Here is a 12000-nt window from a genome sequence, read left to right as displayed (position 1 = left end):
GGCATTTTGGACATTGTGTTACTCACTGGAAACACAGGAAGCTTGAACATGAAACTCATAACTGAAAAGAAAAAAAATAACCACGCACACAAAAAGCAAGAAACCACAGAGCCTATCAGCCTGTCATCATCAAGCAGACTAGAGCAGTGCAGAAAACTCTAGGCAGAGAGGAAATGAACTTGAGAGAAGGGGGAACACAAGCTGAGAAGAGAGAGGAGAGAGAGAGCAGGAAGAGCAGTGGAGAGAGCTGGAACCCAGGCGGCGATGGTCAGAATGGAGGAGGTGGTGGTGAAGCAGGGCTTCCTGTACCTTCAGCAGCAGCAGACTTTTGGCAAGGTGAGCACAGCAAGGCTGGGCTGGGCAGAACTCTTAGCTGAGGGGAGAGGTTCTTGGGCTGAAGGGGGATTTTCATGCTTATGTGGAAGACCATGTCTAACTGCAAGTTAGATACCGACCTTGGGAAGCTTCTTGCTAGCAGATACCTGCCTCCCAAGCCAGGCCAGGAATTGGGCTCTTTTGCTAAGGGCTGTTTGCCCTCTGGTGGGGTGGGGGATGGGAAGGGGAGGTACTGACAGAATCTAGCTGTGAGTGGGCTTCTCATTCAGACAAGTTGGAAGGATGAGTTAGGGGGACAATCTGGGGCAACGGTGGTAGTTTGCCCCCCCATACATCCCGGTGTCATGTGTTAGAGCGGGGCCTCCGGGAGTCAGGACCCCAGTGTGTCCAGTCTCCTCCTCCTCCTTCTCTGGCCTTTTGGAATTGAGGAAGTCCTTTCCCTCTCTACACCCAGGCCTCGTTCCTCCCAAGTCTGAGTCAGTGTCTCTCCCCCATCAATCCCAACTTGTCAAAGGTTCAGGAAGATGGAGGGAGGTTTCTGGAGCTAGGGTTTTCCTCAGCCCTTCTCACAGAAAGAGGATGAGGTCTCTGATCTAGACTGCCCTCCTGTCCTCACTGTTTCTCCTCTGGGCTTCTGTGACTGGCTTTTCTCCTTAGACCATGACCTACCAGAGTTTGTCTGTCTGCCTGCCTGCTCACCCTCTCTCCTTTTCTTCCTCCCTCCCTCCCTTCCTCCATCTTTCCCTTCATCCCTCCCTTCCTTCCTTCTGTATACCTGTCAGCTTTCTTCTTGGGCTCATGACTGATCTTCTAATCCTGTCATCTTTGTTATTCCTGTCTCCCCAGCTCTTTCGTGATCATTGCCTTTCTCTCCCCTCCCCTATCATCCCAGTCCCTCTCTCATGGCTCCTCTGTTCCCCTTTAGTCAGTCACCCTATCTCTCTAACACTGGGTGGCTTCCTCTTGACCTGTACCCCTGTGCCTGGGCTTAGAAGTGGCGCCGGTTTATGGCTGTGCTGTATGGAGAGTCTGGTTGCTCCCTGGCTCGACTGGAGCTCCAAGATGGCCCAGAGAAGTCCCGTCGAGGAGAGACCACCCGGAAGATTGTCCGCCTCAATGACTGCCGGAGAGTGGCTGAGGCAGGTGGGGAGGCCAGCAGCCCCCGGGACACCAGTACCTTTGTCCTGGAGACCAAGGAGCGCCTGTACCTGCTGGCGGCCCCCATTGCAGAGCGGGAGGAGTGGATGCAGGCCATTTGCCTCCTGGCCTTCCGCGTGAGTAGTCCAGTGTGCAGGGAGGGCAAGAAGGGTGGACAGCCTTAGGCACTTCCTGTGGGGAAGTGATACAAAGAGTCACAGTCAGGATGCTGGTTGCCTGCTTGGTATCCAGGGCCAGTCCCCTGAGTGTGCCTCAGACAGGGGTCTTGGGTAGGTATTGGTGGTGACACCACCCATGAGACCTCCTCCCCAGGGGCAGAGGAAGGAGTCACAGGGGCCGGAGGGGACGAGTGGCAGGCCCTGCATGGAGGAGAATGAATTGTACAGCAACTCAGCCACAGGTGAGGGGTGGGGACTGCAGGGCCTGTCTCCAGTGTGTGGTTGGGAGGAGGTGTGGGTCAGCTGTTGGCCAAGTCTTCCTGCGTGTGGTTGTCTCTGACCCAGTGGAGCTCCCTATCAGTGGCTCCTGCTGGCTTCCGCCCGCCTGTGGCTCCCCTGTCTTGCCTTGCTGCTTAGAGAGGGTGAGGTTTGAAGCCCCAGCTGAGGATATTGTTTGTGACCCTCTCCTAGGGAGATGGGAACAACTGCATGGGGAAAAAAAAGAAAGAAAGAAAAAAAGAATTGCTTTCTGTCTGGGCCTGGGCCTGGCTGTGCAAGGGAACTCTTTGCTGACAAGGCAGTCCTTACTCTTGCTGCCTCTGTGCCCTCTGCACTGGTGGCACAAGAACACAAGAGAACCTGCCCGCCTGCCTTCCCCTAAGCTATACCCACAGGCGGTAGCAGTGGGAGGGCAGGCAATGCCAGACTTCACGTGTAGATTTCCCAGAGGGACTGGGAAGGTAGCTGTTTCAAAGTGAGAGATGGGGTGGAGAAGACTGGGCTGAGGCTCTGGCAACAGTGGCAGGAAGGATGTGGGGCTGAGATTGGGTGAATTTGGGGGAGTGGCTTGAGATACAGAGAGGGGTCATGGAGTCTTCCCAGAGAGCTTCTAGCATTTTTTTTTTTTCCTATCAGAGTTGGGGCTTGAGCTCAGGGCCTGAGTACTGTCCCTTAGCTTTTTGGGTCAAGGCTGGCAGTCTACCACTTGAGCAACAACTCCATTTTTGGCTTTTTGGTGACTCATTGGAAATACAAGTCTCATGGACTTTGCTGTCTGGAATGACTTCAAATTGTGGTCCTCAGATCTCAGCCTTCTGAGTAGCTAGGTTTACATGTGTGAGCCACCAGCACCTCCCCATCTTTTTGTTATGATTCTTTAGAACAAGTCAATGTGGATGAAGACTAGCTGTTTTCTGCTAGCTGCCTCCTCCTTCCTTTTCTCCCCAGGGGTCTTCCTTAAGGAATTCGTTGTGACCATAAGACCCACAGAAGCCAGTGAGCGCTGTGGGCTCCGAGGGTCCTACACTCTTTCAACTGGAGAGAATTCCCTGGAGCTGTGGGGTGGCCCTGAGCCAGGCTCTCAGCTGTATGACTGGCCTTACAGGTTTCTGCGGCGTTTTGGGCGGGACAAGGTGAGTTGAGGGGCTGTGGGATAGGTTGAGAGAAAGATAAAGCCCTGAAAGAAGGGTGGCCAGGGAGAGGCAAAGGAGGCTCAAAAGAAGACAGAATGCAAGTGGGGAGGAGGAGGAGAAGAAGGAGGAGGAGAAGTAGATGAAGGAATGAAAGACAGAAAGGAAGTCAAGAAGGAGGAGTGGTGGAAGGAAAAGCAGGAAGGGAAAAGGAATGTAAGCCAGGAGTATATGGTTGATGAGGAGGGAGAGGAGGTGGAGAAGGAGGAGTAAGGAGGGCGAGACAGAAGCTGTAGAGCCAGGGAGGGGGCCAGTATTCCTGGAAGGTGAGCTGTATGCCAAACTATGTACTTGAACAGAGGGCCAGGCAGATGCAGAGAGGAAAACAAAACAAAAACACAGAGGGCAAGAGGGATAAAAAGCGAAGGAGTAGGTTCAGATAGTTCCTGGTGGAGGGAGGCTGGATCCACATATATTTGGGGATAGAGGGAGCAACAGTGCCCTATATCAGCCAATAATCTCTTTCCTGCCTGGCACAGATAGCTCATGCTTGTAATTCTAGCTATTCAGCAGGCTGAGATCTGAGGATCACTTGGTTCAAAGCCAGATCAGGCAGGAAAGTCCATGAGATTCTTATCTCCAGTTGAGCACAAAAACCTGGAAGTTGGGGGAGGTAAAGTAGGAGAAAAACATAGGGAGGGGTAACAATATTTGAGAAGTAATGTGCTCACTACCTTAGAATTTAACTGTAAGCCCTCTATATATCACTGTGATAAGAAAAATTAAAAAACAAACAAACCTGGAAGTGATGCTGTGGCTCCAGTGGTAGAGGGGGACCCTGAGCACAAAAGCTCAGGCATTGTGCCCAGACCCATAGTTCAAGCCCCAGGAACCAGCCAGCCCAAACCAATGAAACAAAACTCCCCCAAACAAACAAAAATGGCAAACCCACCAAGCAATCTCCTTCCCTTCCTTCACAGGTAACTTTTTCCTTTGAGGCTGGCCGGCGATGTGTCTCTGGAGAGGGCAACTTTGAGTTTGAAACCCACCAGGGCAATGAGATCTTCCAGGCCCTGGAAGAGGCCATTGATGCTCAGAAGAATGCCACCCATCTTGGGCCCCCACCTCTGCCAGCCACAGTGCCTGTGGTGTCTGCCAAACTGCCCCAGCCAGAGAGCCCCTATTCCCGACCCCATGACTCCCTGCCCTCACCTTTGCCCGACACACCACAGCCTCGGGGCCCCGAGGGGGAGTACGCAGTGCCTTTCGATGCAGTGGCCCGTTCCCTGGAGAAGAGCTTCAGGGGCATCCTGGCAGGCCCTGCCCCACTGGTGGCTGACCCACTGTACGACAACATTGAGGAGCCCGTGGCTCCTCCACACGACCATATCTATGATGAGCCAGAGGGCATGGGTGCCTTGACCCTGCACAGCAGTCCCCAGGAGGCCCCCAGGGAGGTGTGGAGGAGGCAGGCCCCAGTGGAGGGAAACTCCAGTGCTCTTCAGCAGGAGTCTTCTGTCTCTGACTGGCCACAGGGAGCTGAGTATGACAATGTTGTACTTAAGAAAGGTCCACAGTGATGGGGTACCACGTTGAAGTGTACCTCAGGGAGTGGAGGATCAAGCTGGGGAGTTGGAGGGATGGCTGCCTCCCCTTCCAGCTTCTGCTGGTAAACCTTCTTGATCAGTGCACTGGAGGCCCCTCCCTCTGTCCCTTCTGGGGCCCCAAGGTCCACTGGTGAGTCACCAGCCCAGAGCCGCAAGAGAACTCCCTAGATACTTACCCTCCTCCTCCTCCTCCTCCTCCTCCTCCTCCTCCTCCTCCTCCTCCTCTCTGTCCACTTCCTTTTCTTCCTCCCCCATCCTCCTCTCCACCCTGGTTCCTTGACTTGGGCAGGCCTCCTGCCTACTGATGTCCCTGTTGCTGGAACAGCCTTACAGGGGCACCCACAAAGGTGGCTGGAGCTTTTCAGATTTCTCTGCAGCATTAAAACATCTCTGAATTATTTCTGTGTGGCCTGAGTGCTGTGGGGGTGGGATAAATCTCCGAATGACCACATTGCTTGTCTAGTATCGTGCTTTAGACTGGGGGCATCAGCATCCAGAGCCCCTCAAGATCCAGTTTTCACCTTCCAAAGCCCTGCTTCCCCACTAATATTTACACAGCCATTTGGAGCTCGCCCAGCACATGGAAGTCAAGGGACATATTCAACCTAGGGACATATTCAAACAATGACAATGTTTCAAGAATGCCCTACACTTTGGGGGTTGATAAAAACACTAGACTCCTGGGAAGGAAAGAATTGGGGGACATTTATTAAGCCTTGTGTACACTAGGAAGGAGACTTACCAACTGAATGGCCTGCGACCAGCTCTCTCCTTTCTGTGGAACTCTTTATAACATGACCAAGTAGCTGTAATTCTCCCCAGGTTCTTCAGGCCCCCATGTTTCTTTGTGCCTGGTTTTCCCGTAGGCTTTTTGGGTCCATGTTTCCTCATGGAAACTTGTGTGTATGGCAAAGAATATCCATATACTCCTGCTATGGGCTCAGCCAGGAAATTATGGAATGCCATGTGTGTAAAGCTGTAGACTACCCTGGTCTCAAGGTATGTGGAATCTCATAAGGGGAAAAGTGACATGAATGTTTGTCCTAAGAAGGGGCCATAAGTGTCACAGAGGTGAAACGGGGCCCTGGGCTTCAGAGGAGGCAACTTTGTTGGACGACTAAGGAAAGCTTCATCTTAAAGGTGATAAGTGGGGCGAAGAGGAGGTTGATGGGGCTTAGGGGAGGGTATGAAGATTGTATTCTGGGACAGATTATGTGCTTGGAGTTATGGCAGTGGAAAGCATTTTTGCACTCAGAGTGGAAAGAAGGTGTGAAAAGATGGTGTGGTAATCTGCAGATAGTGTTCCACTTACTGTGCTTGGCTGATGATTTTGACTCAGTGATGATATGAATGGAAACACACATTCAGAAGACCCACACTTTGCATTGTGTTCTTTAGGAGTTCCTGTGATTCCTTCTCCAGGCTAAGAAGTAGCAGCAAGCTGCAGCCTCAAGTGGTGTGTTACACAGGTCAGTGTGTTATGTTATTGTGTCGTATACTTTGTGTGTGTGTGAGTGTGTGTGTGTGTGCCATTTTTTCACTCAAGGCTGGTTTTCTACCACTTGGGTCATATCTGCACTTCTGGCTTTTTGCTGGTTAATTAGAGGTAAGATTCTCATAGATTTGTCTTCGCAGGCTGACTTTCACGAGTGATTGATGCTCAGATCTTAGCTTCCTGAGTAGCTAGGATTCGAGGTGTGAGCCACCAGGGCTTGACTATGTTACATTCTTTTTCTCATAGTTTTGACTCACAATGGGTTTACCAGACCACAATCCTTCTGAGATGGTGAAGGCAGACTTAAGTTTTGCCATACACCATGGCTGCACTATTTATTGAAATAATTTAAGCATTGTAGGTGAGGGACTTTCCAATCTGAGTCTCAGAATTTATGGGAACTGGGAAGCCAAATGTCTTTAAGGAATTCAGCCCTTGCCCTGGTTAGGCTGGGGAAAGGGTGAGGGGAGTTTGGGAAAGGTGTGGTGGGGAGTGTTTGGAGGGGGGGGTGGGAGGGAGAGTTGGCTTCTTGATTAACTCCTCAGGTGGTACCTGAAGTAGCCATCCTGGATGTGGCCAGAAGGGGGCAGGGTAAGTCTATGGAAAAGGCCACCAGGGGTTTCGCAGTGCTAAGTGTGGTGGGGGCTTGGCCCTGGAAGGTGGGACTTTGCTAAGTGAAGAGGTTGGAGGGTAGTGTACGGTATCTGTGTTTTATAGCCAGAGATCTTCAGACGTTCAGGATCCCATTCTGGGGGTGTGAACCTGACTTCAAGCTGTGGGATCCTAAGCTGAACCCTTCAAGATCCAAGACTTTCTGGTTCTCCCACTCTCAGGCATCATGGCTTTAAAAGGGGAAGTCAAGGACAGTTGTTCTGGGGAAAGGTGGAGCAAAGGTTGGCCAGCTAGGGAAGGAGAGTGTTTGGGGAAGCTGGGAGGGGTAATGAAAGTCTTTAGAGGGTTGTTGAGGAAACACTGACCAGGCCTTCGGAGCCCCTTCAAAAGACCTGATCAGCGAGCTGGACATCCTGCAGAAAACTGTCCAAGCCACCCAGCCAACCTCAGCTTCATCTCTGTCACTTATGACATGCACATAGGTCATTTCTTCACTCAGCAAACACAGCAGAGAACCTCCCAGAACCTGGAGTTCCAGGAGATTCACAGATCTGGGCTCACTTCCTGGAGCCCACAGCACACTATGGAGTACAGGAAGTAATTGCTGATATATGGATGTAAAGGCCAGCTTGACAGAGCACTGCCTCTGACTGATACGTGGAGGTGAGGTCCCAGTGGCAGAAACAAGTTCATAGCTAAGGACACAGATTCGCCTTACAGGGACAGGGCAATAGAAAATCAAGGAACATTCCAACTATAAGGATTTCTTGGTTGCAGGAAACCTAGCATCTGTGCAGGTGACACTCATTGAGTAGCTTAGCCATGACCAAGACACTTATAAACTGTTTTTGTCTGCTAGTAACAGTGAAATGTTGCCCAACAATGGAAATATGTGCTAAGAAAGTCATCAATAGGCATTTTCATATTTTGATGATACCACCTACTACACAAATGAGGGCTGATATACACATAACATGTTACATACATGCACATGCAATGTGTACCTTGCATGTGAATGGCATCTTATTACTTGTAGAGCACAGACCTGTACAGCTTGTCCCTGAATTGAAAACTGAAGGCAATGGTAACACAATGCTATTTATGTACTCAAATATATCTAAGCATATTAAAGAAATAGTAAAAAAATACCAAGCAGTAGGCATTTTTCAGTTATTATCTCATGGGATTGGATTTACATGCATCCCATCATTGACTAAGAGGGCACTGCCAGTGGCGGGGGGCGCATCAGAATAGCCTAACAATGTTATTGAATCACAGGAGACTCATAAACTGCTAACATGGGACATGCACTCTTTGTCATTCTTCCTGTTCCTTGTTTTTTTTTTTTTGCATGTATGCAATAAGCTCTCATTGGGTAGCAGTAGCTCATGCTACTTGCTATTAGCAGAGGCTGGCCTCAAACCTGAGATTCTCCTACCCCAGGCCTCCCAAGTGCTGGGATTACAGGTATTGAAGAGAGGCATACCACCTGTCTCTCTATTCCTGTCCTGTCTCTTGACTGTTCTTTGGTCACCATGGCATCCCAGTTCAGATCTCCATTGGAGCTGAGCTGGCTTGTTGGTATTGTTTTTGTTCTTTCTTTCCTCTCTGGCCCATTTCCTAACTGTGTTAAATATATTTTCTGGCTGCTTGTCTTTGAGACAGGAGTCCACCATGAAGTCATTGGCCTTTTTATAAAGACTCCTTTTTAATAAAGAGTCAACCTCTCAAAATGTAGCTTCTCTGTTTTCCTATCTTACAACAGTGTATACCACCATGCCCACTCTTCCTGTTTCTTTTTGTCTCTGTCTTTCTTGCTTCCCTTTGCATTTTTTTCCAGTGTGTATAAGCTGTGTGTGTGTGTGTGTGTGTGTGTGAGAGAGAGAGAGAGAGAGAGAGACAGACAGACAGACAGACAGACAGAGACAGAGAGACAGAGAGAGACAGAGATAGAGTGAGAGAGGCCTGCATAAGTCTACTCCCATGCTCCCAAGCTTACAGTGGGGATGGAGGGCCCTGGGAACTCCCACCATGGAGTTTATCCCAGATTGCTTGGGCCTCTCTGCTTGCTCCGGTTCCTCCCTGATGACTCTGCCCAAGCTGTTGCTGCCACCACCTTTCAGCTGCTGTGATACTAACCAGCATCCTGCCTTCTGCCTCCTGGGCACTGATTCAATTAGCCAAGGTGCCCACCTCCTGCAAGGGCTATTTATGAAGTCAACTGGGGTAGCTGGAGAGCTTGGGCAGGGTGGAGCCAGGAAGCAGGGGTGGGAGCAGTGAACTGGGAGGAGGCAGTGGAGGAATGAGAGGACTTCTGATCTGATTAGGCATCAGGCTGGCTTCCCCCTGGCAGGCAGCTGTACATCATTGCCTGGCTCCGATTCGTCACTGGCCAGCATAGAGCAGAGCCCATCAATCTCCAGGCTCTGACCGGGCTGCTCTCCCCTTTGCCTCCCTCCCACCCTGGAGCCTCTTCCTGACACTATGTCCAGGATCCTTCAGCTAGAGGGGTCTGGTGGGGCCTGAAGGGGAGTGATTGGGGTACACAGGGTTCTGACAGGCTTGTGGGGGAATAGTTCTGAGACAGGTACACAGCCTTGTATTCCTGTTATCTGACCAGAGAGGGGTCAGTGGAACGAGGGTGGAGCATGCTAGAGGGGACCTTAGTGCTGAGGCTGTAAAGAGACTTCTTGACTGGGTGTAGTGCTGCATGCCTGAAATCCTAGTTAGGCAGGAGGTTGAGGATTGTGGTTTGAGGTTAGGCCCCAGGCCAAAATAGGAGACCCTATCTAAAACATAAACAAAAAAGGACTAGGGATTTGGCTTCAGTAGTAGAGGGCTTTGGCTTGAAATCCTACTTCCCCCCATGCCTTCCCCCACAAAAGGGGAAGAGAAAGGCTATCCATGAGTCTGCACAGCATTTCTGTGCTTGCATACTGCTTCTGACAGCTCACTGCTGTGGGTGGGGCACACAGGCCTGTCTCCTTGGGTTCAAGTTCTGGTTTAGCTTTGTTGTTGTTGTTGTTCTTACATATACACAGTTTATACAGCAACACAGACAGAAATGCCATGTAAACACAAAGGAAGTAGTGTGGAATGGAGATGCTGGCTGACTTTGGGTCTGAGGCTCATAAGCAGCAGCCCAGGTTGAGAAGAGAAGGGGTATGGAGGGAGGGAGTGTGGTTGTTTTTCCTACAGCCATACTAGCCAGCCTCATGTGTTTAGATTTCTTTTCCACCAACAAAGCCCTAGAGGAACCCTGCCCTTATCTGTGCAGGATGGGCTGAGACTTTGTGGAAGTGGGGCACTCAGCTGAGGAGAGACCAGTCAATGACAGGAGGAAAGAAGCAGAAAACAGTTGAAGGAGAGGCTGGGAGCATGGTCTAGTGGTAGAGTGCTTGCCTAACATGCATGAAGCCCTGGGTTCGATTCCTCGGTACCACATACACAGAAAAAGCTAAAAGTGGTGCTGTGGCTCAAGTGGTAGAGCACTAGACTTGAGAAAGCCAAGAAGCCTCAGGACTGGGGGGGTGGGGGTGGGGGAAGAGTTGAAGGAGAGAATGATGTCAGTGCCTTTCCTGTCTGCAGCTGGATAAGATCTTCTAGCTGGGGGCACATCTGACACCTGTGCAGAGCTGATGCCCAGGCAGAGAAAGCTGCAGCATATTAGAAGGCCTTGGCTGCAGGCCACACTGGAGGCCAGGCAGCCCCGGGGCAGTGCTTTCTTTCATCTGTGCTGCCAGGGAGCAAGCATATCAGGGAAAGGAAGCTGGTCCAGCAGCCCAGCTGGTATGGTTTGCCAACTGGTGCCATCAGAACAGATTCCTGGGGCCACCACCCTGCAGCCAGCAAGAGGAGGGCAGGGAATAGGAGAGCTGGAAGGGGAGGAAGCTGGGAAGGAGTGACCAGAAAGGAGCTCAGGAGACATTCTGCTGGAGGTCTGACTTCTCCTCTAGATGGTGTCCATTCTCACAGGACAGCATCTGTTCTTGATTCAAGGTGGTACAATTAACCTTCCTCCTTCTCTCCTTTTTCCTTCCTCTTCTTCCCTTCCTTTCCTTCTCTCCCTCCCCCTCCCTCTTTTCTTCTTTCCTTTTTCCTTAGCATTTTATGTCACTGAAGTTAGCCTTAAACTCATGATTCTGGCCTCCTTGGTAGTTGAGAATACAGGCATAAACCACCCTAAAATAACTATTTCTTTTTTTTAATTGTAGTTAATAGAAGGGTTACAGTTATATTCGCCAGATAGAAGTTGCATTACTTCACATATATTGATATCTCTTCTCATGTTTTTGTCCCCTTTTCCCTCCCCCTACCCTCTCCCCTCCTCTTGTTTTCCCCCTTTCCCTTTCCTATTTCAAATAAACAAATAAACGTACACACAACATACCAGATAACAAGGTAAGATACTGTGACAATATGAGAAAAACCAAGGGTCAACAAAGAGATGAGAAATAACATAGTACATTAAGACAACAATCACACATTATATAGCTCTTATTTCCATATCCTAAAGGTCCTTTCATTTAGTCTCATCCTATATGGCCTGATGTATCTAGGTTTTGAGCTATTGTAATACTTTCTAGGAGAGGCTTAGGTTTGTACTACTTGTTTCAAATGAGGGAAACTATTGAGCCTATGTTTCTTTGGGTCTGGCTTACTTCACTGAATATGATATTTTCCCCATATCTTTCTATTTCCTTACAAGTGGGGCTATCTTGTTCTTTCTGATGGCAGCATAGAATTCCATTGTGTATAAATACTACATCTTGTTGATCCAATCATCTACTGAGGGGTGTTTGGGTTGGTTCCATATCTTTGCTATGGTAAATAGTGCTGCCATGAACATCGTTGTGCTAGTAGATTTAGTATGTCCTTGTTTCTGGACCATTGGGTAGATGCTGGGTCAGAGAGGAGCTCTATGTCAGTCTTTTGAGGAATTGCCATATTGCTTTCCAGAGTGGTTGAATGAGTTTATGTTCCCATCAACAGTATAGTAGTGATCCCTCCTGGCCACATCCCCACCAGCATCTGTTGTTATTAGATTTATTGATCATGGCTATACTAACTGGAGTGAGGTGGAATCTCAGAGTGGTTTTGATTTGCATTTCTTTTATTGCCAGAGATGTTGAGCATTTCTTCATGTGTCTATAGGCCATTCTTATTTCTTCTTCAGAGAAGACTCTCTTTAAGTCTTTGGCCCATCTTTTAATGAGATGGTTGTT

At 49.6% G+C, this 12000-nt stretch overlaps 1 protein-coding gene across 2 annotated transcripts; it reads left to right on the top strand.

Moving 5' to 3' along the window:
* On the top strand, positions 1 to 5066 carry Dok2 (docking protein 2). 2 transcript variants are annotated; one of them, XM_090354273.1, is made up of 5 exons: positions 1 to 336; positions 1329 to 1610; positions 1813 to 1894; positions 2880 to 3064; positions 4042 to 5066. In XM_090354273.1, the coding sequence occupies exons 1-5, from the start codon at positions 265 to 267 to the stop codon at positions 4639 to 4641; spliced, it is 1221 nt and encodes a 406-aa protein (XP_090210399.1). In that variant the 5' UTR covers positions 1 to 264; the 3' UTR covers positions 4642 to 5066. The 2 variants fall into 2 exon arrangements, with proteins under 2 accessions (XP_090210399.1, XP_090210398.1); XM_090354272.1 differs by having other exon boundaries at positions 4 to 336; positions 1807 to 1894.
* Positions 5067 to 12000: the final 6934 nt, after the last annotated feature.

Source organism: Megascapheus bottae, chromosome 20 (genome assembly GCF_031878675.1).
Source record: "Megascapheus bottae isolate mThoBot1 chromosome 20, mThoBot2.hap1, whole genome shotgun sequence".
NCBI classification, from domain to species: Eukaryota; Metazoa; Chordata; class Mammalia; order Rodentia; family Geomyidae; genus Megascapheus; species Megascapheus bottae.
The sequence above is the reverse complement of the archived record's forward strand: the minus strand, read 5'-3'. Positions and strand labels throughout refer to the sequence as shown.